Source organism: Phascolarctos cinereus, unplaced genomic scaffold (genome assembly GCF_003287225.1).
Source record: "Phascolarctos cinereus isolate Bilbo 61053 unplaced genomic scaffold, phaCin_HiC Scaffold_2;HRSCAF=192, whole genome shotgun sequence".
NCBI classification, from domain to species: Eukaryota; Metazoa; Chordata; class Mammalia; order Diprotodontia; family Phascolarctidae; genus Phascolarctos; species Phascolarctos cinereus.
Genome location: NW_027555625.1, coordinates 352,493,096 through 352,520,970, shown reverse-complemented (window position 1 = coordinate 352,520,970; position 27,875 = coordinate 352,493,096). Strand labels below are relative to the sequence as shown.

The window sequence follows — 27,875 nt, the reverse complement described above, 5'->3', positions numbered from 1 at the left end:
TGTCGGGAGATAGATAGCATGTTTCATCTTCAGACCTCTGGAATTATGGTTGGTAACTAGACTGATCGGAGCTTTTAAGGTTTTATTTCAGATTTTGTTCCCAGCCTCTTATTTTAACTGTGTGAATCTTTATGTTTCAAGTGTGTTTCTTATAAACAACATATTGTTGGATTCTGCTTTCTTATCCATTCTGTTATATTCTTCCATTTTATGGATGATTTCATCTCATTCACATTTCGGAGGTATCAGAGGTTCCTGGTACTTCCAATTCCTCCTTTTTCACTCTCTTTTAATGAGAGATGAAGTTTTTCAGTACTCAATTACAATCACAGAACCACAGAATGTCAAAGCTGGAAGAAAACATCAGAACTGAACACAACGGACCAGGACCTAGGAGACCACGTAATGCTACAGAAAGAATGCGAGGTTTGGAGTGAGAGAGCCTAGATCCAATTCTCACTACCTGGGTGACCTTGAGTAAGTTACTTAACCTCTCTGGCATCAGCTTCCTCATCTATAAAATGAGGGGATTAGACTAGGTGGCTTCCAAATTCCCACACAGCTCTAAATCTATCATCTTGTTATCTATTCTCTCTTCCTAATTTTACTAATGGGAAAACTGAAGACCAGAGGTGGGAAGAGATTTAGGATCATAGCAATTAGAGCTGGAAAGAACTGCCAAGATGATCTAGTCCAACCCCCTTGTTTTATAGATGAGGAAACTGAGGCTCAGATAGCTGAACTGACTTGCCCAAGATTTAGTGGCAGAACCAGGATTTGAACCGAAGCCCTGATATCCACTACAGGAAAGCCTGCAGTGCCTCCACTTAAGGAAGATTTATGGGAGGACCAGGACAAGGTTTGCACAAGAAATGAGAAGCAGGTATGCGGACTGGCTTGAGTGAGGTTCACTAGACAGACAAGATGGCACTGTGCCAGACTCTGAGGCAGAAAAGACAGGGGATCAAATTCTACCTTTGATAGAAGCTCTTTGGGAGACCGTGGGCAAGTCACCAGACCTCAGAGCCTCAGTTTTCTACTGTGTAAAACTGGGATAATGACCCTTACAGTACTCATCATCATCATCATCATCATCACCACCACCACCACCACCACCACCACCATCATCATCATCATTGCTCCTCCTACTACTCTTCTCACAGCATTTTTGTGAAGCTCAAGTAAGATAATGAATTTAAAGTGCTTTGTAATTAAACTGCTATACAAATGTCAGTTATTGTAATTATTACTACTAGTTCGTGGCCTTCCCCCACCCCAAAAGTCTTATACCAATTACAGATTAGCTTACAAACTCCTATGATGATTTCTTCATTATTTTAAGGATCTGTGATTTTATCAGTGTGCATATTTCTCCATCAATATGTTGCATAGCAGATAGGACCTGGAGTCAGGAAGACCTGAGTTCAAATCCTGCATCAGACACATACTAGCTAAGTGACTCTGGGCAAGTCATTTAACCTGTATCTGCCTCAGTTTCCTCATTGGTAAAATGGGGGTGACAACAGCACATATCTCACCGAGTTTTGAGGATCAAAGGAGATAATATTTATGAAGAACTTAGCATGGTGCTTGGCACATAGTAGGGGCCTAATAAATGCTTATTTCCTCCCTCCCTCCCATCAATACCAATCACAAGTCCCTGGACTTCTAGTGTTACTGAAGCTGAAAAAAAAATCATTAGTCCGGTCCTCAAATGAGAGACATACAGTAAATTTCCAAACCCACACACAGGGCCACCAGCCCACCCTACCTAGACAGGTTTATACTCAGTATGGTCCATGGGATAGCTAAAAGTTGATGAAGCCCCCATCATGAGAGTCTACCAGATGTTCCCATGAAATAACTTCAGTGATGCTTGGGTGTAAACCAATTACACCTTCAGGCTAGCACTGCATGACTTTGGCTGAGCCCCCTCTTCCTGCTGCACTCAGGCTCTTTCCCTTTCTCTATTTCTCTTCCTTCTAGCATTCACATTCCTTCCCTTGACCCCCTTGAAACACTCCAACTATCATACACAAACCTGCAAGATTGTAGTGAGTAACCGCCATATAGTGGCAGAAGCATTTATTGCGCATGATATCTAGAAGTCAACTAGCTGCAATGGACGAAGGAAGTTTGTTGTACAAGTTAGTGCTTCAGAAAGACTAAGAAATAGAAAAAGTTGTCTTTTTTTTAAAAAAAAGTTGTCTTTTTAAAAATTGCTGTACCATTTATTTGGACAAGAAAATAAGCTTTTATTTCTTTTATATGGAAAGTAGAAGGTTTCACATTTTTCTGTTTTTCAGTAGAATTCATTTCAGTCCATTTCCACAAATTGCTTCTCATTTCAGGATTCACATTTCAAGAATACACACACACACACACACACACACACACACACACACACACACACACACACACACACACACACACAGTTACAGCCAAAAGAGAACACTTGAATTTTGCGTAGTTATTATCATGGTAACTATCTCAATGTATTTCAAAAACCCTTTTGCTCTTCTCACAACATCATTATTTTCTTTTTTAAAATTTAATTCAATATTTCATTTCCCCAATTGCATGTAAAAAACAATGTTTAACATTTGTTTAAAAGATTTAGAGTTCCAAATTCTCTGCCTCTCTTCCCACCCCACCCACAGAAAAGGCGAGCAATTTGATATAGGTCATACATGTGCAGTCATGCAAAACATATTTAATATTCTTATATTCTAACCAATTTTTACGTTCTTCTTACAAACCTCATTGATTAATTATAATTATCTCCTTTAGTCAGAAATTTGACATTTGCATTGTTGCTCTGGTAGTTTCCAAGTTACTTTTGTAAATTAAAAACAAAATAGGAGAAAACAGAAGCTGCCTCTGAAGCCCAAACACTGATTTGTTCAGATGTTTCAGTAATTCATTTTATAATAAAACCATAAATATTTTATTTTTTTTAAGTAAACAGCAGGTTAAGAAGATGGTGAGGATAGGATTTATATTTCTATGCCATGGCTTAAGATATAAGATATATATACATATATGTATGTGTATGTATGTATGTATATTATATATATATGTATGTGCATACACACACACAAATATATACCAATACTGTTCATATACCAGTGGGGTACAGTATACCTAATGAGGGCCAGTAAAAATATACTGAAGTCTTAAAGTCTTGTGAATCTCTTCCAAAGGGATTTAAACTAAAAATGGAGTAAGAAAGACCTGCCTTTGTATGTCTACCAAGCCAGACACCACAGATAGGACCAGGTAAAATACAGGAAGAATATCAGCAGAGAGGCCCACCAATATCCAGAGAAAACGAGGTAAGCCTGATGTGCACCCTGGATTCTGGGAACAAAATTTCCAAACATTCAGCAAAAGAATAAAAAAATCTTGGGCTGCAGTCAGGGCGGCATGGCTTCCAGGACTATGTTCACAATAGTCTTGTTTTCCTCTGCCCTGTCAGCCCACAATCCGGAGGAGTGAATTTAATACACCACATTTTAGAAACAATATTCATAAAACTGCAGAATGTGCAGTGGATAGCAATCAAAATCGCCTCAAATCCATGCTACGTGAGGATTGGTTACAGGAAGTGGGGATGCTACTCCCAAGAGAAGACTCAGAGGGAGATACGATAATTATCTTCAGGTACCTGTAAGATCATCCTGTAGAAGAGGGGCAAGGTCGGTTTTATTTCACTCCGAAGGGCAGAACTAGGCAGTGGTTGGGAGTTGCACAGAGCCAAATTTTGCTTTGATTCCAGAGAAACTTCCAAACATTTAGTGCCGTCCCAAAGTGGGATAGGCTGCCTTGGGAGGTGGTGGGCTTCCCTACACTAGAGGTCCTAAAGCAGGGGACAGATGGCAACTTATCACATGTATCGTTTATCTCTGTGTCCCATCTTAAAGTCAACATGTCCAAAACTGACCTCACTACCTTTCCCCCCAAACCCTGCCCTCTTCCTAACTTCTCTAATGCTGTTGAAGGCATCACCATCCTCCCAAGTCACCCAGGCCCATGATCTACATCTCATCCTCCACTCCTTACTCTCCCTTACCCCTCATAGACAATTTGTTGCCAAGGCCTGTCAAGTATACCTTACTTAACATCTCTTGCACACATCCTCTTCTCTCCTCTGACATTACCACTACTCTGCTTCAGGCCCTTATCACCTCATACCTAGATTACTACAACAGCCTTTTCTCCGCCTCATGTCTTTCCTCACTCTGGGCCATCCTTAGCTGTCAAAGGTATCTCCCTAAAGCACCACATACACACACACACACACACACACACACACACACACTCTCTCTCTCTCTCTCTCTCTCTCTCTCTCTCTCTCTCTCTCTCTCTCTGTCTCTGTCTCTGTCTCTCTCTCTCTCTCTCTCTCTCTCTCTCTCTCTTCTCTCTCTCTCTCTCTCTGTCTCTCTCTCTCTCTCTCTCTCTCTCAATAAACCCCAATAGCTCCCTATCACCTCCAGGATGAAAATATAAAATCCTGTTTAGCATTTAAAGCCCTTCATCACCTGCCTCCACCAAAGCTTTCCAGTCTCCCTATACCTTTCACCCCCTCCCCACCAAGGTACTCTGTGATCCAGTGACTGGCCTTCTTTCTGTTCCTTGCACATAACACTCCACCTCCCACAGCATTTTCCCAGGCTGTCTCCCATGCCTGGAACACTCTCCCTCCTCATCTCTATCTCCTGGCTTCCATCAAGTCCCAGCTAAAACCCTACCTTCTGGGGCAGCTTGGTGGTGCAGTGGATACAGCACTAGCCCTAAAGTCAGAAGGACCTGAGTTCAAATCCGGCCTCAGACCAAATACTTGACACTTACTAGCTTTGTGACCCTGGGCAAGTCCCTTAACCCCAATTGCATAAAAAATTTTTTTTTTAATTTAAAATCCTATCTTCTACAGGAAGCCTTTTCCAATCCCTCTTAATTCTATTACTTTCTTTCTGTTGATCATTTCTAATTTATCTTGTATATAGTTTGTTTCTGCATAATTGTGTGTCATCTCCCCCATTAGACTATGAGCTCCTTTAGAAAGAATAGAGACTATCTTTTACTTTTCTTTGCATGCCTAGAATACCACAGACATCAATCAATGTTTATTGACCGACTGAATGATTGGGAATTCTTTTTGGGTCTGGGTTGGTCTAAATGACCACTAAGATCACATCCAACTCTGAAATTCTACAATTCTGCTCCCATGATCTAAAATTCTGCAGAAGTGAACCCAAGAGGGACAGGAAGTTTTCAAGAATGAAATTTGGAAGCCACAAACACCAGCGGGCCTAATGAGGAAGAAGATGGCGAGCTAAAGAGAAAGACATGGCTACATAGGGACTTATTCAATCCACTTAAATTTTATAAAGACATATATAGATCATCAAAGTGAAAGAGTATGAATAGAAGAATGACTCAAGCCTCTAAGAGTCCAAACTGGGTGAGATGAAGCAGAGTAGTTGGTAAGACACTGAAGCTCGAAATAAGTGAGGTCACAGCATCTTGGGGTACTCAATTCACCAGGCCTGGACAAATTACACTTTGTACTGAAACCCTTGGTGGATGTGGTTTTGCTAAAGCGCTGTAAGAGATCTTTGAAAAATGGTGGATAATGGGAGAGGTGATACAGAACCGGCTGTCCTGATTTTCCAAAAGGGGAAGAGGGATGGAGTGTTCAAATTATAGGCCATGAGCTTGCTAGTTCCCAGCAGAAGTCTCGACGATACTCTTTTTTTTTTTGTCTAGGCAGTGGGGTTAAGTGACTTGCCCAGGGTCACACAGCTAGTAAGTGTCAAGTGTCTGAGGCTGGATTTGAACTCCTGACTCCAGGGGCTGGTGCTGTAATCACTGCCCCACCTAGCTGCTCGTCGACTATACTACTTTTTTTTTTTAATATACTCTTAAAGAACTGGTAGTTGGCCCAACACTTCATAAAAATAGGTCACATTGGGCTAGCTCCATTTCCTTTTTAGACGGCATAACTAGAATGGCAGATCAAAGGAATATATAGACAATGGACCCTTAGACTTCAGCAAATTATTCAAGGTCCTGGGTTTGACATTTCATTATCCTTGTGAATAAGAGAGGTACAAGTAAATGACAGTATGATTTGATGGATTTGGAATGGGTTGAATAACCAGATTCAAAGGGTCATCAGTAATGTAATACCAACTGAAGGAAAATCTGTAGAGGAGTAGGCCATGAATCCATCCACTTGACTTCGTGGTTTTTCAACATTTTTATCCATGACTTGGGAAGAAGGCAGAGTTTTCAATTTGCAGATGACATGAAATTGGGATAGTTGACATGTTGAATGACAGACTAGATGCAAAATGATCTCAGTTGGATCATGGATTATAGAGCCAGAAGGGATCTTGGAAATCACATCCAAATATTTTATCTAATAGTTTGCTGGAAGAAGCCAAGAGTATAATCAAGTGGTACAGTCACAATTCAAACCCAGGGCCTCTTATTCCAAATCCTGCTCTTTTTTCTAGTGACATGAGTTTCCTCTGACCCTTCTCCCAAAGGGTAAAGTCCATTACATTTCATCCCTCTCCCACACTTCTCCAGTACCCTTAGAGAGTTGAGGTTGTCCCTCTTCTCAACCATTGGCAAGAGCCTTCATTAATTGTGTTCTCTCAATATTAGGGTTCCAAGTCTCCTACTTCCACTTAGCAGACAGATTAGCTCTTACAAAGGAACATCTGCTTAAAAGGTTTAACAAGGGTAAATATAGAAATATTTTCCCCAACATATGGGGGTACAGATTCCCCCACCCACCACCACTTCAGTCTCAGGAGGGAGGGATTAGATTCATAGCTTAACTCAGTCCTTATGTAGCATTAGCCTCACAAAAATCAAGTCCCCCCAAAAAAAACCCAATCCCACTTCCTAGGACCATATAGCCTAAGGGGAAGGAGAAGTGGCCCACAGGCCTTTCCCTGATTCCTGAATGGTGTCACCTGCTGGGAGTGAATGACTCTTTCACCCTTGGAGTAACTGTACTTCTGTCAGGTCGATTTACTGCTGCAAAGAAGCTGTTCCCAACCACACAGTAGACCAATGCAGAACGTCCCCACCTGTGCGGGTCCTTCTGACTCCCAGAAGCAGGTCCCTGGCATCTTCCACATGGGTGCCTCCAGTTTAGGTGGGCATGTGCCAAACCCCCATTACACTCATATTCTGCTTCTCAGGTTGGAAAGGTGGGCAGAATCTAATATTGTAGAATTTAGTATGGATAAATTTAGTCACCCTTGACTGCCAGTAATTAACCTTATAAATACAAGAGGGATAGGCATGGATAAATAACAATTTATATCAAAGCAGGGTGGAGGGGAGATAGGTTGAGTTGGGTGTAAAGTCAAAAAAATGACATACGGGACAGCTGGACAAAGTAGGATGATCTTTCCCATTGGTCCCCTTCTCTCTGCTCTGCCCTCAGCACAGTGCCCATTACACAGTAGGTGCTTAATGAATGCTTGTTGATTAAGCTGATCTTACTCAACATTCAAGGAGTCACAATGTCCAGAAAGAGGGAAAGGTTAGTTCTCCTGTGCTCTGCCATGGCCCAAGTGCCATGTTGTTTGAGCCAGTATGTTTTAGGAAGAACATTAACAAGCTAGAGGGTCCAAATCTTAGCTCTTGCTACCATCTCTGTGACTTTGGGCAAGTCACTGAATCTCTCTCAGCCTCAGTTTCTTCATCTACAAAATGAGAAGACCTGACCAAGGTCTCTTCTAGCTCTAAAGCAGTGATTGTATGAATCAGTCACTTTTCCAGGTGAGCTAAGGCCAAACCTACCAGACCTGTAGCTGGTCCTGAGGAGGCAGCCAGGTAATTCCTCCAGAGGGTCGGATGGCCCTGGAGTCAAGGTGTACGCAGGGTTCTCTGCGTTTTCCTAGCAACAGGCAGAATGTCCTGACCCAGCAGCAGCTGCTGCTTCTCATCCCGGGAAACATCCCAGGAGGCCATCTTTAGACATTCATAGGATTACGGGGATTAGAGTTGGATCATCTGCTCTAACCCTTTCATTTTACAAAGAAGAAAACTGAGACCCAGAAGTGGGGAAATGACTTGCCTACAGTCACACACCTACCAAGGAGAAGAGATGGGACTCAAACCCAGGGCCTCAGACGCCACAGTCAGCACTCTTGCCACTTATTTCAGTCATTTCCAACAAAGCGCATCTGGCATTCGAATGACCTTTGGTTCCTGAGACGTGTCCAAAGCCTTTGAGTCACTCCCACAATGTAACTCATACCCTGTCGCTCCTCTGCCTGGCAGGGTCGCTCATCTACATCTAATCCCACTGGAGACAAATCTCCTATGTTTAAGAACACGTGGTAGAAAGGTATTTGCCTTCTCTGTGTCCCAAGGGAAGGAGTGGGTGGTAGTAGGTGATCAGAGAGGCAGCCAGCTAAAGCGGGAAGTGGCCTGCCTGGAGGATGCGTCAAACGCCTAGACTCTAGTCCTGGACAAGTCACTTCCCTCATCCCTTTCATATTTATTACATTCTGGTCATGTGCAGGGTACACAATTTACTGTTAAGGAAACTGAGGCAGACAGAGGTTAAGCAACTTCTCCTGGGTCTCACAGCCCAGTACTAGGGAAGATACAAGTTGGAAAAACCAGTCTTCTCCCTCAAAGAGATCAGAATCTAATGAGAGGAGACGGTAAGGAGGCAACAGGGAGGGCTGTGATACAGACCAAATAAGTAGGCTTTAGGGGAAATTGTGATAAGAAGAATTAAATTAAAAAGTCTCCCAGGTTCCTTCCAGGTCTGGTGAGGATAACGATTTCCATCAATATTTCCTACAGGTTTTCTTTCTGCTTTATTTGTGACACAAAACTGTTTATTTTGGCTTTCATTTACATATCCTTAAAGCCTCAACTGGGCAACTGAAATCTAAAATTTCCTTTTTAAATTTTAAATTGTAAATTGTAAAAATATATTTTTTCTGGAATATGATTGATACTCCCCTGAAGACAGTCCAATGATTCTTCTCTTTAAATCCTGTCCTACCACCCTCACACCCACACTAATCTCTTTCCTCCTGCAGTCCAGAGCCACCTGGCATGTTGGGAAAATACTAAGTCTCTCAAGGGAGTATAAAGAGAGAGAGACTCGAGGAAACGTGTCAATTCAGTCATGTCCTACTCTTGGTGACTCCTTTTGGGGTTTCCTTGGCAAAGATACTGGACTGGCTTGACATTTCCTTCTCCAACTCATTTTTATAGAGGAGGAAACTGAGGCAAAAGGGGTTAAATGATTGCCCAGGGTCATGCAGCTAGTAAGCTGCAGATTTGAACTCAGGTCTTCCTGACTCCATGCCCAGCGTTCTATCCACTGCACCATCTAGCTGCCACAACGGAACGTATAGTCTCTCTCTGTAGTATCTATTATCCATATTGACTTGCTAAGCTTTTGACCAGTTGCGTTTTTTCTATCTACTCTAGCCCTTCAGATTTGGTTAACCTATGAACTCTGCTTTCACCACAACAGGCTTCCTATTCTCTTTCTAATCACAACTTTCATTACAACTTCTCTTCCAAGGAAAGATCTTTCCACTGTTATTTGTTCCTAATCATTAGCTTAGAGGGAAGGGAACAAGGATTTATTAATAGCTTAGTCTGTGCCAAGCATTGTGCTAAGCACTTAACAAAATATCTTTTCTGATCCCCAAAACAACCCTGGGAGGTAGGTGCTATTGTTATGTCCATTTTTACAGTCGAGGAAACTGAGGCAGACAGAGTGACTTGCCCAGGGTCTCACAGCTAATAAGTATCTGAGGTAGGTTTTGAACCCAGATCTTTCTGACTCCTGGCTCAGCACTCTATTTGCTGTGCCATCTAGCTCCTCATCACCATCACTTTAGCTTTAGACCCCTTCCCAGGGTGATGATCAGTCCCCCTTGGAACATTCATGGCTTAGTGCCTCAGTAGCAGCAGGCCTGACTCAACCAATGAAGTTCCGAGTAGAGACTTCTGAAATCCTGGGAGAATCACAGAACACTCTATTTGCTGTGCCATCTAGCTCCTCATCACCATCACTTTAGCTTTAGACCCCTTCCCAGGGTGATGATCAGTCCCCCTTGGAACATTCATGGCTTAGTGCCTCAGTAGCAGCAGGCCTGACTCAACCAATGAAGTTCCGAGTAGAGACTTCTGAAATCCTGGGAGAATCACAGAATGTGAGCGCTAGAAGGGACGTAAGAGGTTATCTATTTCCACCACTACCACCCCCCATTTTACAGAGGAGGAAAGAAAGGCCATGAGAGGGAGAACGACTTGCTCGAGCTTGCTCAGGGAGCTGCTAGCAGAACAAACACTTGAACTCAGGTCTTCTGACCTGTTCCTTCTACTACACCAGACCACCTCTTCTTTTTTTCTTTTTTTAAAAGTATTTTTTTCCCAATTGTATGTAAAGACAATTTTTAACATTCATTTTTTAAAATACTGAGTTCCAAACTATCTTCCTCCCTACAATGGTAAGCAATTTAATACAGGTTATAAATATGCAATCATGTAAAACATTCCATATTAATCATGTTATGGAAGAAGAAGCAGGTCAAAAGAAAAGAACCACTCAAAAATTTAAAAAGTGAAAATGGTATGCTTTGATCCGCATTTGGATTCCATTAGCTCTAGCATTTTCTATCATGAGTCCTTTGGAATTGTCTTTGATCACTGTAGAAAACCTAAGCTGTTCATAGTTGATCATCACATGATGTTGCTGTTACTATATACAATGCTCTTCTGGTTCTGTTCACTTCACTTTGCATCAGTTCATGTAAGCCTTTCCAGGTTTTTCTGAAATCCCAGGCCACCTATTCTCAGGAATAACAGGAGTTGTCTCATTGGGGAAGAGGGCCCTGGAAGCTCCTGTGCAGAAAGGTAAATCTTTCTTTCTAAAGCTAAGGAGGAGCAGAAATCAGGTGTTATCCCACCAGGGTCTCTGTGAGTCACTCCGTATCTATATCCTCAGGGCATAGTATCCAACCTTTGTGGAATTTAACTATTAATTTTATAACAAAGCAGATGAGTGATAAGATTCACATCTCCCTACCCGCCCCCGCCCCCCCCACAAACATACAACCTGAGATACTAGATCGAGTAAGGGAAGATGTAGGCATCTCAAGATTTCCTCAAGTTACATTCTGAAACAAACAAGGGGTAGAGATCATAAAACACTGACAATTCTGATTACATAAAATCCAAAAGCTTACATAGGAATAAAGAAAATTAGAAGAGAATCTGTTAATGCTACCTAACTAAATTAATTTACCTTCTAGTACCATACCAGTCAAACTATAATAGGATTACTTTACAGAATTAGAAAAATAAAACACAATTCTTCTGAAGGAACAAAACTTCAAGAATCTAAAGGGAAATAATAAAAAAAAATTAAAGAGGAAGGAAACCTAGCAATACCAGATCCCAAGCTATATTACAAAGCAGTAATCATCAAAACATTTGGAACTGAGTAAGAAATAGAAAGGCTGACCAATGAAACAGATTATATATACCATATACAAAGGCAAATACCATAGCTTAGTGTTTAATAAACCCCAAGATCCCAGTATTGGGGTAAAAAATTACCAACTGACAAAAATTTTTGAGATAACTGGAAAGCAACCAGAATAAGCTCCAAATTGGTACATGACTTAGACAAAAGGGTGACATCATAAACAAATTAGAGGAGCTAGGAAGAAATGACCTGTCAGGTCCATGGAAAAGGGAAGAGTTCATGAAGAAACCAGACACAGAATCACAGAAAGTGAAGTGGAAATTTTGATTACATAGAATTTAAAGTTTTGCACAAACAAAACAAATGAAGGTGAGGTTAGAAGAGAAGCAAATAAGTGGAGGAAAAAAAACTTTTGAAGAAAGTTTCTATGATAAAGGTCTCACTTCTAAGATATATAGGGAACTAAGTCAAATGTATAAGAATAAGAGCCATTCCCCAGACAATAAATGGTCAAAGGAGATGAATAGGCAGCTTTCAGAGAAAGAAATCCAACCAATATCCATATAAAAAAAATTCTTTAGATCACCAATAATTAGAGAAATGCACATTAAAACAACTCTAAGATTGTATCTCACGCTAATCAGATTGGCAAAGTTCACAAAAAAAGATAAAATGACAAATGCTTGAGGCACTGTGGGCAAACAGATACCGCACTTGTTGGTAGGACTGTGAACTGCTCCAGCCATTCTTGAAAAGCAATTTGGAACTCTGCCCCAAAAGCTATTAAACCATGCATATGCTTGGACCCAGCCAAATTGCTTACTACCAGGTCTTTACCCTCAAGAGACAAAGAAAGAAGAAAAGGACCTAAATATATTTTTTAATTTACTGCAGCTCTTTTTGAGGTGGCAAAGAATTGAAAATTGAGGGGGTATCTGTCAATTGGTAGATGGCTAAACAAACCAAGTACATGAATGGAATGGAATACTGTTGCACCTGTAAGAACTGATGAAGGGGATGGTTTCAGAGAAACCTGGGAAGACTTTATGAACTCATGTGGAGTGAAGTGAACAGTAGAACAACTTATACAGCAACAACAATATTTTAAAGACAAACAACTCTGAAAGATTTAAGAATTCTGATCAAAGCAATGACCAACCATGATTCCAGATGACTCATAAGAAAATATGCTACTTAACCACTTGATAGAGAAGTGAGAGCCTGAGAAATTTTTTTTGGACGTGGCTAATGTGGAAACTTGTTTTGCTTCACTGTGGCATTTTTTTTTTCCCTTTCTTTTTCAATGGGGAAAGAGGAGGTAGGAGGAAGAGAAGACAGAATTTCATTGATTGGAAAATGTTTAATTAAAAAAAGAGAATCTGTCAACTAGGAAAACATTTAAATTAAATGGCACCAAGAAAAAGTCTGATATTCAATATATATATAGTGAATTGATTATATAACACCAGGATCCATTCCCCAATAGATAAGGGCTCAAAAAATGAAGTTTTCCAAAAAAGAACTGCAAACTAAATGACAATTTGAAAATATAATCAAATTACTCATAGTGCTGTAAGATAAATACAAATTAAAGGAACAAATTAAAAGAACTCTATGGTTTCACCTTACTCTATGAAAATTGGCAAAGGTGGGAATATAGGCACACTAATACACTGTTGGTGAAACCATGAATGGAATTATCCAAGAAAAGTAACTAAACTGTTCATAACCTTTGACCCAGTGATCCCACTACCAGGCATATCCTCCAAGAGCTCAAAAATCAAAACAAAGTCCCAACATATACTAAATTACTCACAGTAGCATTCTTTGTAGTAGCAAAGAACTGGCTATTAAAAAGATGTCCATCAATTGAAGAACAGCTGAAAAAAATGGATGTAATGAAATATTATTATCTTCTAATGAGCCATGAATATGAGAAGAGTACTATGAATTGATGTAAAAGAAATGAAACCAAAGGAAATGAGGTAAAATCAGGGTGTTGGACTAGGTTACCTCTAAGGTTGTTTCCAGCTCTAAACCATGACCTCATCAGTTTACGTGGGTTTAATTACCATCTCTAAGTATTCAATTCCCAAAATCACACACCCAGCCCAGTTTTGCTCTTGAGCTCCAGTCCTATCTCAAAAACTGCCTGTTGGACATTTCCAGCATCCAATTATCATCTCCAATTGCCCCAGAGTCATTTCAAACACAATTATGTCCCAAACAAGATTCATCTTTCCCCCTAAACCCACCCCTCTTCAGAACTTCTCTATTTCTGTCAAGAACTAACATCCTTCCAGTCTCATAGGTTTGTGAACTCAGCATTAACTTCTATGTCTCACTCTCCCACATCCCATATACTGCACGAGATACCAGTTCTTGCCATTCCTACCTCTCCTGTGGCATCCAACCCTTTCTCTACACCCACCCATCCTTCACCCTCGTTCAAGCTCTGCATCGCTTATCACCTGTACTATTACAACGATCTCCTATTTGGTTCCCTTGCCTTGAGTCCCCCTTTATTATAATCTGCCTTCCATATAGCTGCCAAAGTGGCTATCCTATTAAATGCATTTCTGACCAGGTTACCCACCTAGTCCAGTAAACACCAGTGGCTCCCATAGCCTCTAGGATAAAATATAAATTCTTCCATCTGGTCTTTAAAGCCCTTTACAATCTGACCCCAACCTACCTTTCTACCTTTGTTAGGTAAGGGTACTGGCAAGACTGAAGACCCTGTTTCACTTTTGTCTCTGTATTTCCCAGGGCTTGGAGCAGAGTAGCTGCTTAATAAATTTTTTTTGACTGATTGAAAGAGAGCAAGTTCTGGAAGATTCTAAGGTCAGGACAGAAAGTGTTCAAGTATAGGTCCAATAATGGACAAGGCTGACTGGAAGTTACAAATTCCTCACAAAGTCCATTTGCAAAGGCATGGAGGTTGCCATTGGTGTCAATGCTAGTAACCATGCCAGTGAAAATCACAGATTCTTAAAGTATGGAAGCATGAACATTTATTAAAGGACTACTATACAAAGAGCTGTGTGCTGGGCCCTGGAGAGGCAAAGATGAAAAATACCACCAGTCTTTGGACTTAAGTGGGGTAATGTGGTGAAGTGGAATGTGTCTTGTATCTTGAGTCAGGAGTCCAAGGTTCAAATACTGCCTCCAAAACTTACCTGTGCTCGTCTTCAGCATCCTCATGTGTAAAATAGGGGATAGGGGAGCGAAATTGCACAGTAGATAAGGGTGCTGGGCATGGAATTAGGAAGAGTTGAGTTCAAATCCAGCCTCAGACACTTACTGGCTGTGTGACTTTGGAAAGTTCACTTGACCTCTGTTTGCCTCAATTTCCTCATCTGTAAAATGGGGATAATAATAGCACTTACCTCCCAGGGTTGTTGTGAAGATCAAATGGGATAATAATTGTAACCACCTTGAAAACCTTAAATACAAGCTATTATTATTACTTATGGTGTCTATTTCCCAGGTTTGTTGTACTACATAAATGGGAATCATTATTGTTATTACAGTGCCATATAGAAATATGACATGATATGTAAACAAAAAGTTATGATGCAAGACAGAATGTGATGGGGCAAAGAAAGATTCAGATAATATGGGTGCCAAGAAAATGTTAAGAGAGAGAGAGAGACCAGATTAAGTGGATGTCATTAACTGCACTTTTTATCTCCAATTTTCTTTTTTTTAAAAATAAACTATTTTAAAATGTGTGTTTTCTTAGTTTCCATATTTAAGCAATAAACCTCTCTCCCATGTATGTTTCTCAGGCAATGGTGTGGTCATCCACTTACCTGGCCTATTTGAAGAAGCAGAAAAAAATGAGAAGAAAGGTAAGTATGACATATTTTGCTTCCTTTACTCTGAAAACCACATCCACTCTTCCAACTCCATTAGGTCCCGAGAAAGCATTTCATGGACAATGCTTTTAGATCTTCTCCTTTCTGAGTTAGTTCTTTTCAAATCCCTGAGAATTTTGGCAGGACCAGTTCAATAGCTACTGGTTAATTCTGGCCAAAGTACAGGGGTGTTTTCATTTGGGTTTACCCAGCTGATCACATGGATTTTCTGATTCACTTTGGTCTTGTAGAATAAGACCCAAGTATTAAACTTACCTGGAACACAGTGGTTCAGATCAGTAAGAAACTAGGGATTAAATGTCTCCACAGTCTACAATTATCTGATTGTTACCAACTACCCTCTTTACCTTTTAGTTATACACTAAATTTATGAGATAAGTTGAGAGTATTTTGATTTAAAAACCAAGTGAAGACATATGATGACCACAGAGTTGTTGGCAGAGTTGCTATCCAGAAAGATTTTGACAAGTTGGAACAATGCACCAGATCTAACAAGATGAAATTTAATAGAGATATCAATGCAATGTCTTCTGCTTGGATTTAAAAAAAAAACTAATTATGCAAGTAATTGTAGAAGATATTGTTAGACAACAGTTCTTGAAAAAAGACATAGAGTTTTTCATTCTTAAAAGTTTATTTTGCAAAGCTTAATAAAACTCAAAAGTTCCATGGCAGCCACAAGAAGCTAGGGGGATCTGAACTGACCTTGCCAAAAGTATTATGTTTGAATGAGGGAGTTGACAGTCTCACCATCCTTTGCCCTGCTCAGACGTGGGGTACTGGGTACCACATTTTAGAGTCACTAGAGAGCATCCAAAGAAGGGCAGCCAGGAATGAGGAGAGGACTGGAAATCAATCCATAGGAGGATCAGGTGGAGCCTACAAAAGACTCATTGATGAGGGGGCTTTAAGGGGAGGTCAAGATACGATCACTGTCTTCAAGTATTTAAAACATCTATGATGTGGAAGAGAAATTGTATTAGCTGTGCTGGAGCGCAGACGGTAGGAGGAGAAGCAAGACAATCTGGACCCCAGTGACCTTCATCTATCAATCCACAGTAGTTCTCCATGCTTCCTCAATGAGCTCGGTGTCTGGATCCTAGTGTTTTTCCCCACCCCAACTCCTTCCCTCATAGTAAAGGACTTTAACATACAAACTGATATTCCCGCAAACCCTCGAGCTTCCCCATTGCTCAGTTTACTCATTTCCCATTACCTACACCTCCCCTCCATCTCAGCTACACACAGACACAGCCACAGCCTTAATCTTACCATTGCCGAAAAATGTTCTCTGAAATTCCTTTATCTGATTATATTTCATCATTCCATTTTTTTCTATGCCTTATGGCATCTAATCCTGTTATTCATCCTTACCTTGATCCCTAATCCCTCCATCCCTTAGTTTTTTCTTAAGCTATTACTCCTTCCCTGGCAGTGCTTTCCTTCCTTCCCCATCTTGACCCCTTGGTGAACCAATTCAACTCTATACTCTCCTTTACTCAGCAATCCCTTGCCTATCACTGATTCCACCTTGCCAAACCCCAACCCTCTTTTCATTACATTGTTCTTTTTTGATTCTCCTCCCACATATCTGACCCCTCCTAAACTAGAGCTTAATCCACATCACACCCACTAAATATAGGTATCTAGTACGGCTCTGTTCAGGCACTTCTTTTCTCCTTCTATACTATCTCAACTGGTGATTTCATTGGCTCATGTGAATCCGTTTATCATCTCTATAGAGCCCCATATAGCCAGCCTTAGCCTCTTTCCTGAGCTTTAGCCCCATATCACCAATTGCTTTTTGGATATCTCAAACTAGATGCTTCACAGTCATCACAAATTCAACATATCCAAAACAGAACTTATTATTTTTTTCCTCCAAACTTTCCCTTCTTCCCAAATTTACTATTACTGTCAAGGGTACCACCATCTACCAAATCACCTAGACTCCCAAGCCTCAGTGCCATCCTCAACTCCTCATTCTCACTCACGCCATACATCTGTTGTCAAATCATTTCATTTCTACCTTCACAACATCTCTCATGCATGCTCCCTTCTCTCTATTCATATTATTACCACTCTGGTGCAGGCTCTCATCACTTTTCACCTGGACTATTGACTCAAGTCTTTCCATATTCCAATCCATCCTCCATTCAGCTGCCAAAATGATTTTCCTAAAATATGTCTGACCGTGTCACCTCCCCCCGCACTACTCAATAAGCACCAGAGACTCCCTGTTATTTCCAGGACCAAATACAAATTTCTTCACAACCTTCCCCTTCCTGTCTTTCCAGGCTTCTTACACTATGAGTATATGGTTCCATGACATCCCCATATTGTAAGTTGTCTAGTTCTGAGGACAGAAAGTATAGACCAGCAGTTCTCAAACTGTGATTTGCAGACCCCTAGGAATCCCTGAGATCCTTGCAGGGGGTCTGTAAAGTCAAAATTATTTTCTTAATAATACTAAGATGTAATTTGCTTATTAAAATGCTCCTCCCTTTTCCAACTACATATCTGCATGAGTCTGTACTTTCTTCATATACTTCAACCAAAACAACATATCACAACAGATTGAATGCAGGAACAAATATGAGAATCCAGCTGTCTTCTATTAAGCCAGACATTAAAAAGATTTGCAAAAAATATGTAAAAAGACGCCACATTTCTCACTAAATTTGTTTTGGAAAATATAGTTATTTTATAAAAATACATTATTTGTACTAATTTCTAATGAGTTTATTGTTGTTATTTTAAAATAAAATTTTGTTTTCCCCCAATTACATGTAAAAACAATTTTTAACACTCATTTTAAAAAATTTTGAGTTCCAAATTCTCTCCTTGAGATGGTAAGCAACTTAATATAGGTTAAATATGTGCAATCATGTAAAACATATTTCCATATCAGTCATGTTATAAAAGAAAACACAAACAAAAAAACATGAAAAAATAAAGTGAAAAATAGTATGCTGCAATCTGCATTCAGACTCCATCAATTCTTTCTCTGGAGGTGAATAGAATTTTTCATCATGAGTTCTTTGGAGTTGCCTTAGATCATTATATTGCTGAGAATAGCTGAGTCGTTCATAGTTGATAATTATACAATGTTGCTGTTACTGTGTACGATGTTCTCCTGGTTCTGCTTATTTCACTTTGCATCAGTTTAAGTAAGCCTAAGTTTTTGTGAAATCATCCTGTTCATCATTTCTTACAGCACAACAGCATTCTATTACAATCATATACCACATATTGTTATTTTTAAATGAATTAATAAGTATTTTAAAATTTTGTTTTCCTTGATAATATAGAAAATATTGATAGATATACCTAACATAAACAAAAGCTCTTTGGAATCCTCATTAATTTTTTAAAATGTAAAGAGGTCCTGAGCCCCAAAAGTTTAAAAACACTGGTACAGGTCAAGATACATTGAAGCTATCATGAACACATGACAGAATTACAGGATATGCCTGCACAGAAATAATTTTTCAGTGATGTTTTAGACCATCCTACACAAAGGTACACGTTACCAGGAGAGTCAGAGCAGGGAGATCTAGCGAAAAAGAAAGTCATTTTCTTCTATTCTTTCACCATAATTAAAGTATCACAAGCTCTGAGCTATGGGGTTCTGTCTTTGGCAGGTCTGAAAGACTGGGAAAAAAGACTCATCATTTCAGACAGAGCCCACATTGGTGAGTACTCCCACCTTTCCAGAGAGCCCCACCAGACAAACCGGAATAGTTCCTTCCCATCTCTACTGAGCTTTAGGGTTTATAAAGTACTTTCCTCACAATACCTCTAGAGGGTAAACTGTACAAGTATTATCTCTGTTTTACAATAAGAGGCTCTGAGACTCAGGGAACTTATTTGCCCAAAGTCACATTAGCTAATATGTGGAAGAGCCAACTAGTAGTGCCCAGTGTTCTTTCCACTGGGCCACACTGCCCTGAGAGTCAAATGAATGAGAAGAAGAGTAAGCAGTCCCTTTCCTACAGTGTAACATTCCTCCTGGAGGGAATACACTCAGCTTATCAGCCAAAGGAAAAAGTCCTGATCTGTCTGTCCCATAACTGGGCTTGTTCTGCTCCAAAAGGCAATGGCGTTTGGTGCCACCTTTTTCTTCATAGGGCAGAGTTCAGTCCTGCCCATTTTCCTTATGTGTATATAGTGCTTTATTGTTTCCAGTTCCCTCTACCATGCATTATTTCATACGACTCCTCTTAGAGCCCCTAGAGGTCAACCAGGCAAGGACTGTCATCCTTAGTTTACAGGTGAAGAAACTGAGACCCAGAAAGGTCAAGTGACTTGCATTAGGTCACATAGTATGGAAGCAATGAAGCCAGCATGAAATCTCAGGCCCTGGCACCTCCTTCTCCCCGCCCCCCTCCCAAATGTCCTTTCTGCTCCAGCAAGAGGCCTCCCATCTCCAAGCTTCATCATTCCTTTCCTAACGCTGACACTGATGCTGCTGGGCGTGGTGTCCACCTTCTAATGCTTCTCTCCTTCTCCATTCTCCCATCCCTCCCCTTTTGCTTGGCAGTGTTTGATTTTCACCAAGCAGTTCGACGGACTTCAGGAAATGCAACGACAGGCTCAAGAGGGGAAAAAGTAATTATATCTCAACATCTTCCTTCTGTTAGTGATTCTTCAGTCTGGCAAGTTGGTGCATGGGGTGAGGGTGGGGGGGAAGGTGGCTTGGTTTGATGGAGAGAAAGCTGGACCGGAGTCAGGAAGACCCGGGTTTGAATCCTACTTCAAACTTACTGGCTGTTAGGCTCTGGGCAAGTCATTTAAGGTCTCTAGGCTTCAGTTTCCTCATCAGTAAAATGGGAGAGGGGAGGTGATTCAGTGACCTGTAAGATCCCTTCAGTCAGGCATTCAGTCAGTTGGCAAGCAATTATTAAGCACCTACTATTTGCTAAGCATTATGCTAAGTGCTAGTGAAACAAAGAAAGGCAGAAAATAGACCCTGCTCTCCAGGAGCTAACTGTCTCATGGGATCTGTCTCTTGCAACTGTCAATCTCTAATCCTGACTATGGACATGGCTGGGACATAAGGCTGGGTGATGTGACCCAAAGACTTCTCTGCTCTGAGGAATTCCATTCTATTTGAAGTATGAATCACAATAAGGCCTGCACTAATTGTATTCTCTAGGTCCCTCATTCCTAGGCAGGATTTTTTCCTTTCATTCTCCAGGTCAACATTTCCCATCTAGTGTCCCATGGAATCCTGATGCTTCGTTCAACAAACTCAGCAAATAAGTACCATATGCGAGGCCTTGTTGTTCATCATGAGGGGTATAAGAAGTAGATAGGTGGTGCAGAGGATAGGACAAAATCTGAGTTTAAATTCAGCCTCAGGCACTTAGTATTTGTGTGACCTTGGAGAGGTCATTTAACCTCTGCCTGCCTCAGTTTGTAAAATGTAAAATACTCACCTCAGAGAGGTTTTGTAAGAGTCAAATGAAATAATATTTGTAAAGCATCTAGAAGAGTGCCTGGTAAACAGTAAGTGCTTAATGAATGCTTTTTGTTTGTTTTTTACCTCCTAACGTTGTGAGGATAAAATCAAATCATATTTTTAAAACACTGTGTAAACCCTAAAGCACCCTAAAATGCCACTGTTATTATTATTATTATTATTATTATTATTTTACAATTCAGAACCTACTTTCAAAATATTTACATAGTTAATGGGCACAATGGGGAAAGAACACTAATATCTAGGATACAAAAGAAAGTGAGGTAAGTACAAAAGAGAGGTCCTGGAAAGTGCTATTTACTTAGAGTGGGAGGGAGGTACCCGGTGGATTTCAGCCAATCAAGCGTCTACTCATGGAGGAATAGCCAGATGGGAGAGGGCCTCACATGTAGGGTTAGGAAGTTTATGTACTCTGCTAGACAATGGGAAGCTACTGAAGGCTTTAGAGTAGAGGAGTAATACCTATTCACACTAGGAAGATTACTCGGGTAGTATGTTCAAGCTGGACTGAAGGAAGGAGAGGCTAAGGCAAAGAAAACAATTAGGTAGCTGGTACCATGGTCCAGGGCAGCTAGGTGGCACCATAGTGCATAGAGTGCTGAGTCTGGAGTCCAGATGACTCATCTTGCTGAGTTCAAATCTAGCCTCAGACACCTACTAGCTGTGCGACCCTAGGCAAATTACTTTATTTCTGTTTGCCTCAGTTTCCTCAACTATAAAGCAGGGATAATGGCAGCACCTATCTCGAAGGATTATGGTAAGGCTCAAATGAGATGTATTTGTTTAAAAAAAACAAATGATTTTGCAGGGTACTCGGCCTATAAATGCTTATTCCTTTCCATTCCCTTCTTCTCCCATGACTCTAACATGTTCTGTCAGGAAATTCTGCTATTAGCCTGGATCATCTCCAGTCATCCTGATCTATATCTGGCCGCTGGACCCAGGTAGCTCTGGAGCAGAAAGTGAGGCTGGTGACTTTGCACAGCTCTCTCCAATGTAAGCCAATTCATTTGCAAGTCATGGCATCATCTTCCTGATGTCATGGTCCTCTTCAAGAACAAAAAGCTACAGCCACAATACAACAATCTACTATTAGCAATTTTCTTCCCTCTTAATGTTAAATATCAAATTGTGTGTGTGTGTGTGTGTGTGTGTGTGTGTGTGTGTGTGTGAACAAATGACTATACCTGACAATCCACATGAAAAACAGGCTTCATTTCCTCCAATGGCTGGCTCGAAGGTCATTTGCATAAGACTTCCTCATTGATGGAGATCTATCACTCAATGCTCTGTACTTTTATGAGGGGCAGAGCTGGTGAGAGCTTGAGAGAAGGGAGATCTTCTGTGTGGTCTTCTGGCTTCCAGCTTCAAGAGAGTAGACACCTGATTCTGGACTCTCTTCAGGTCCCTGGAGGGAGAGAAAGATTTTTGGGAAGAGGTCAATATGTAGAGGAACTGGTGACCTTACTCATGTCCCTATTCTTAGCTTGCTACACTAGAGACCTCAGGGAATGTTCCCATGGGCGAGATCTGAGACTCTCTCTTGGATGAGCTGAGTTATCTTACTCTCAATGGAGGGCATCATTTACTCTGTGCATTGTCTAATATATAGTCTCCCATGTATACTTTCTCTGATGTCAGTTTTGCTGTTGACTGGGATAAATGAGTTTGTTTGCTCTTTACTACATGTGTTCATTGTGGCAAGGAGTCAAGCCTTGGATATATATAGCTCAGGGCACTCTTGCCCCATTAAGGGATAGCGATCAGGAGCACAGCTTGAACTTTTAAATTATTTCTCCTGCGCTAACAATATTTAAGAGAGCAGATAGATATAATTCTAGCCCAGTCCCCCCTCTTTTTAAAGAGAGCAGAGTAGGATCATCTGGCCCGAACCTCCTGCTTCTCCTCCTGGCAGGAATCAAAGTCTCCTTTGGAGAAGGGTAGACAGAGGAGATTCTAGAGCTATCTGTTCATACCTCCCTTGCAGCCAAAATTCCCAGTATAGTAAGCTGGGGATAAGGATATGACTGATTGAGGTCACCAGCTTCTCTACATAACAGTTTCTTACCAGAGTCTTTCTCTCCCTTCTGGGAGCTGAAGAGAATCCAGAATTACATATCTTCTCTCTCTCTCTCTCTCTCTCTCTCTCTCTCTCTCTCTCTCTCTCTCTCTGTGTGTGTATCTCTGACTCTGTCTCTCTGTCTCAGTCTCTCTCTCCCCTTCCCTCCCTCTGTCTCTACCTCTGTCTCTCTCTGTGTCTCTATGTCTCTCTGTCTCTCTCTTTCTCTCAGTTAAAAGCCAAGATCTCTTCTCCTTCAACTCTTATAACTCCACCCCTCACAAAGGCATGGAGCACTGAATGATAAATCTCAACCAATGAGGAAAGTCTCATGTAAATATTCTTTCAGCTGGCTGTTACACCTCTATTTTGCTCCAAAAATTCCTTCCCTCATCTCCTGGGGTCTTTCAGCAACCTAGTCTCTTCATCCTAGGATTTATGGGTCAATTCATATATTTTAAGCACCAAAGTGAACCATACCCAAACGAGTTTGAGAAACACTGATCGGGACTGGCCTGAGAACCTCTGTCAGGAATCACAAAGAGGTTGTTTTAATCTTGTTTTTATTGATAACTTTCTTTTTTTATATTTCCATCATTTCTAAAAATACTCAGAAAGCCATCTCTTTATAGCCAAGATTTAAAAAGAAAAAGAAAAGCTGCTCAGCAAAATTAACCAAGACACAAATCCTATTTATCAGTATATGTAATATTCTACGCCCATAGTCCCTCATTTCTGCAGAGGGAGAACGTTTAAATTTTCTCCACTCTTCTCCAGGGCCAAGTTTAGTCATTATAATTACATAGTTAAGTTTCATTTTGTTTTTGTTCTGGGGGGAAAAAAAATTAATGAACTTTGAGCAAGATCCTGAATTGTCACTGTTCTGATCACCAGCCAATCACTGCCTAGCAAGGATTCCCCTAATCAATCCTGTTCCTGCTGAAAACTGTGCCCCTTCCTGTAAGAGGGGGGAAAGGAGGGAAGGGGGAAGGGAAGAAGCATTTATTAGGCACCTACTGTGTGCCAGGCACTATGCTAAGTACTTTACAGGTATTATTCATCTGATCCTCACAACAACCCTTCAAGGTAGATGCTATTATTGCCTCCATTTTACAGTTGAGGAAACTGAGCTGGACAGAGGTTAAGTGACTTGCCCAAAGTCATACAGCTAAAGAAAGCATCTGAGGCTAGATTTGAATTCAGGTCCTCCTAACTCCAGACCTAGCACTCTATCCACTGCACCACCTAGCTATCAAAAGTGAACATATGTGAAAAGACTGAGAAGAATGAAGAAATAATGGAGGAATTTCAGGCAGTGAAGTGATGTTGTAGATAGAGTACCAGGCCTGAAGTCAGGAAGACTCATCTGCCCGAGTTCAAATCTGGCTTCAAACACTTCCTAGCTATGTGACCCTGGGTGAGTCGTTTAGACCTGTCTGCTTCACTTTCCTCATCTGGAAAACGAGCTGGAGAAGGAAATGGCAAACCCCTCCAGTATCTTTGCCAGGAAAACCCCAAAAGGGGTTAGTAAGAGCTGGGCATGACTGAAACGACTGAAAAACAACAAAAGAGAACTTAGCTGGGGAGAGAGGGGATCTTTGCCACGCTCTTCACATTCCAACACACACACAAGCCCAGACCAATGGAAAAGTGAAAGATGAGTGATGTTCTCTGAAGGATATGGCTCTGAGCCTCCTTGAGGTTCCAACTCCTTATCTTCAGGCCAGTTAGGAGACTCTCGCCTTCTGTCCAAGCATTTTCTCCTTTTGCACCTTCCTTAGGCTCACAAGAGGCCTATTCACCAAGTCACAGAAGATCATTTCATACAATTTAGAGCTGAAAGGGACTTCAGACATCATCCGACCCCATCCCTTCATTTTAGAGACCAGAAAATTGACACCCCTTTGGGTTAAGTGATTTGACCAAGTTCACAGGGTAGCAATGTCAGGACTGGAACTCAGAGCCACTGAGAGCAAGGCCACTGCTCTTTCCACTCTTCCAGGCCACTTCTCTCTATTAAACTTCCCTGATCTTTGAATGCCAACCAAGACCCCAGATTCTCTCAGCTTGCTGACCTCTCCGCCTACTTGGCTCCCTGGGATCAGAGATCAAGAACGCTTGATGTGGGGTCTGAGAACCTGGGCTTGAATCCCAGCTGTCTCATTTACTTGCCTGATCTTAGGTAAGTTACATAAACTGTCTGGGCCTCAGCTCCCTCGTCTTGTACTACGAGAGAAGTAGGCAGCTAAGTGCCGAGGTCTCTGGAGGCTCTGAATCCATGATCCTGGGATACCCACGACAGGCCACGTGGTGTGGAGAGCAGGCCTCAGAGTCAGGAAGACCTGGGGTCACATCCCACCTCTGACACTGCCGATGGGACCACGGGCCAGTGACCTAGGTAATTCTTTAAGACTGTGAATCACAGAGAAGTTGCTGATTTGCATTGATAGACTGGAGTTTCCTCTCTGAAGAAGTTTCTTATAATAATTAAATCACAAGTCAAGTAATTAAAAATGGTATATACCATCTCCAGACCCTAATTACCTTTTCTTTTCTTCCTGTCTCTGTCACTTTCTCCAACATTTTGGTCTCACTTATTTTCCTTCTCCGCTTTATCTCCACATATTTCAGAATCTAAGAGGGTGTTTTCCAGGATTTATTCACAAGGGACTAGAGAATATATAGATTCAGAAACAGCAGGCTACAGAAAGACCATTACAAGCACGTAAACAGAAGAGCTCCCTGTTCTCAGGCTGAGTGACCTTTAAGTCCTCCGCTGTTGTTCAGCTGTGTCTGACTCCTTGTGACCCCTTTTGGGGTTTTCTTGGCAAAGGTACTGACGTGGTTTGCCATTTCCTTCTCCAGCTCATTTTACAGATGAGGAAACTGAGGCAAACAGGGTTAAGTGACTTGTGTCTGAGGCTAGATTTGAACTCAAGCCTTCCTGCCTCCGGGTCTAGTGCTCCATCTAACTGCCACCTAGCTACCCCTTTAATCTTTTCATATGCCCTTAACTGAAGCTGTCCAGGCCTATGCTAGGCTCATCCTAATTCCCCTGGGCAGCCAAATCTAGCAGCCTCCAAAAGAATGAGAATGTCATTCACTCCCAGCATACATACCCCCACCAGGCTTCTCTGGGTTCTCTGGACCCAGTTCTCTGGGCCATTCTACAATGCCCAGCTCACAATTAGTCAGTCGTAAAGCCTTCTGATGGCCTGCAAAGGCATTTCTATTACTTACTAATGTGTTAGCTAACTCACTCTACCCAAATTTTAGCAGTAGTATAGATAGGACCTTCACTGGAGGTAGGTGGGAAAGGCTCACTGGGAGACTCCTATAGCAATAAAATCACAATTACAGTTGCTATCCCTAAAAAAGGACTTTTCTTCACGTAGTTTTTCCCAGTCAATTCAAAGATAATAATTGGCTTTGATTCACAAACCACCTCCAAATCTCACAACAGGAACCCTCCCCCTTTATACCCTGCTTCCCTGCCTGACCATCTTCTCCTCTCCTTGTCCTCTTTTCTTCTATGGCTGCTTTCTGACCGAGTTTGCACTGACTCCTGCCCCCCAATTTTTTCCCCTTTTCTCGGGGTCTGTCTCATGCAGTCCCCCTGATCTTTCACCTTGGTGGGACATGACAGGGCTCATCTCCTCCCAAAGCCCAGTCATTTTCTTTTGGAAGGAGCCTCTGGTCTGTGGTAATTCTGGTGCAGCCCCAAGACGGGCCAAGGCCTGCCTAAAGAGCAAGAAGAGAGGATGCTGGGATCCCTGCTCCAGGCAGACCGCTGGCACTTTGCTCACACAGCATTCTTCTGCTATGAGGTTCTAGAAAGAGAATTAAGAGTCAGACTCAGGGGTCCTAGCTTCAAATCCCTACTCTAATCCCAACTAGCTATGTAACTTTGGGTGAGTCACTTCATTTTCCCGGTCTCAGTTTCCTCATCTTTAAAATGAGGGGGTTTAGACTAGATTCTTCTGGACTACAATCATAGGTCCAATTATCAAGCTCAAGCCTAAGTCCTGACTCCTTCCTAAGGCCTACGGTCCTCTCTGATCACCCCAGCCCACAAACATCCCTCTCTCCCCTCAACTCTTATAGGTCTGTGCCCCTCATTTGGAAGTTACTATATGTTGTTTTATAGTCAGTTAAATGGTCGTGTGTTCTCCTCATCCCCTAACAAGCCTGTAAGGTCCCCAAGGACAAAACCCAGATCCATTTCTTCTCTGTCTCCCCTCAAACCCCAGGGTAGGGGCAGCTGAGACCTGGGTTGGACACTGTGGCTTATTTGTTTTCTCATCAACTGGTTACACTAGATAAATCACCAAGTGGATAATTGGCTTCAGATCACTGAATATTGAAATAAGCTGGGACACAGATTTTTAATTTATCCAATCATTCCATTGACTGGACTTTTCTGAAATATATTTCATAGAATCCTAGAATGTTATAGCTGGAAGAACCCTTAGAGACCATTTAGTCCAACCTCCTTCTTTTACAGATGGAGAAACTGAGGCTCAAATAGCAGAAATGACTTTTTCAAAGACATGACATTTTAAAATATACCCTCTATATTGAATAGCATGCCAGAAGGTAAGGATTGGTTGACTAATTGGGGACCAAAGAGTGGAGAGGGATACAAGGACTTTCCCATCAGGAAAGAGACTCCTGTGGTAGGAGAGAAGGAGCAATATTCCCGCCCATAGTCACTCAACCTGTATATAATACTTCAGTCATATTTTTGGACTCTGCCAGATCTTAACTAGACCCCCACTCTCTTTGTTTCAGTATCGGTACCACAAAGAAAGGAATTGGCCCAACATACTCTTCGAAAGCTGCGAGGACAGGACTTCGCATCTGTGACCTCCTTTCAGACTTTGATGAATTTTCTGCAAGGTATGGACAGAAGCTTCAACCTTTGATTTGCTTCGAAGGGAGACAGAAGGCGGAGAA

General features: G+C 41.4%; 1 protein-coding gene and 1 long non-coding RNA gene across 2 annotated transcripts in view; one reads left to right on the top strand and one right to left on the bottom strand.

Annotated features, from left to right (window-relative positions):
- ADSS1 (adenylosuccinate synthase 1) overlaps nt 1-27,875 on the top strand; it is an 89,957-nt gene that overhangs the window by 42,486 nt on the left and 19,596 nt on the right. The window contains 5 exon segments of the mRNA XM_020979480.2: nt 15,286-15,348; nt 19,020-19,070; nt 19,919-19,941; nt 19,943-19,986; nt 27,711-27,818. Coding sequence (XP_020835139.1) covers nt 15,286-15,348; nt 19,020-19,070; nt 19,919-19,941; nt 19,943-19,986; nt 27,711-27,818 — 289 coding nt within the window.
- Nucleotides 18,153-27,835, bottom strand: LOC110203052 (uncharacterized). The gene is made up of 3 exons (XR_002322851.2): nt 27,748-27,835; nt 26,548-26,749; nt 18,153-22,268 (listed from the first exon to the last, which is right to left on the bottom strand). It is a non-coding gene; the product is annotated as an uncharacterized LOC110203052 (long non-coding RNA).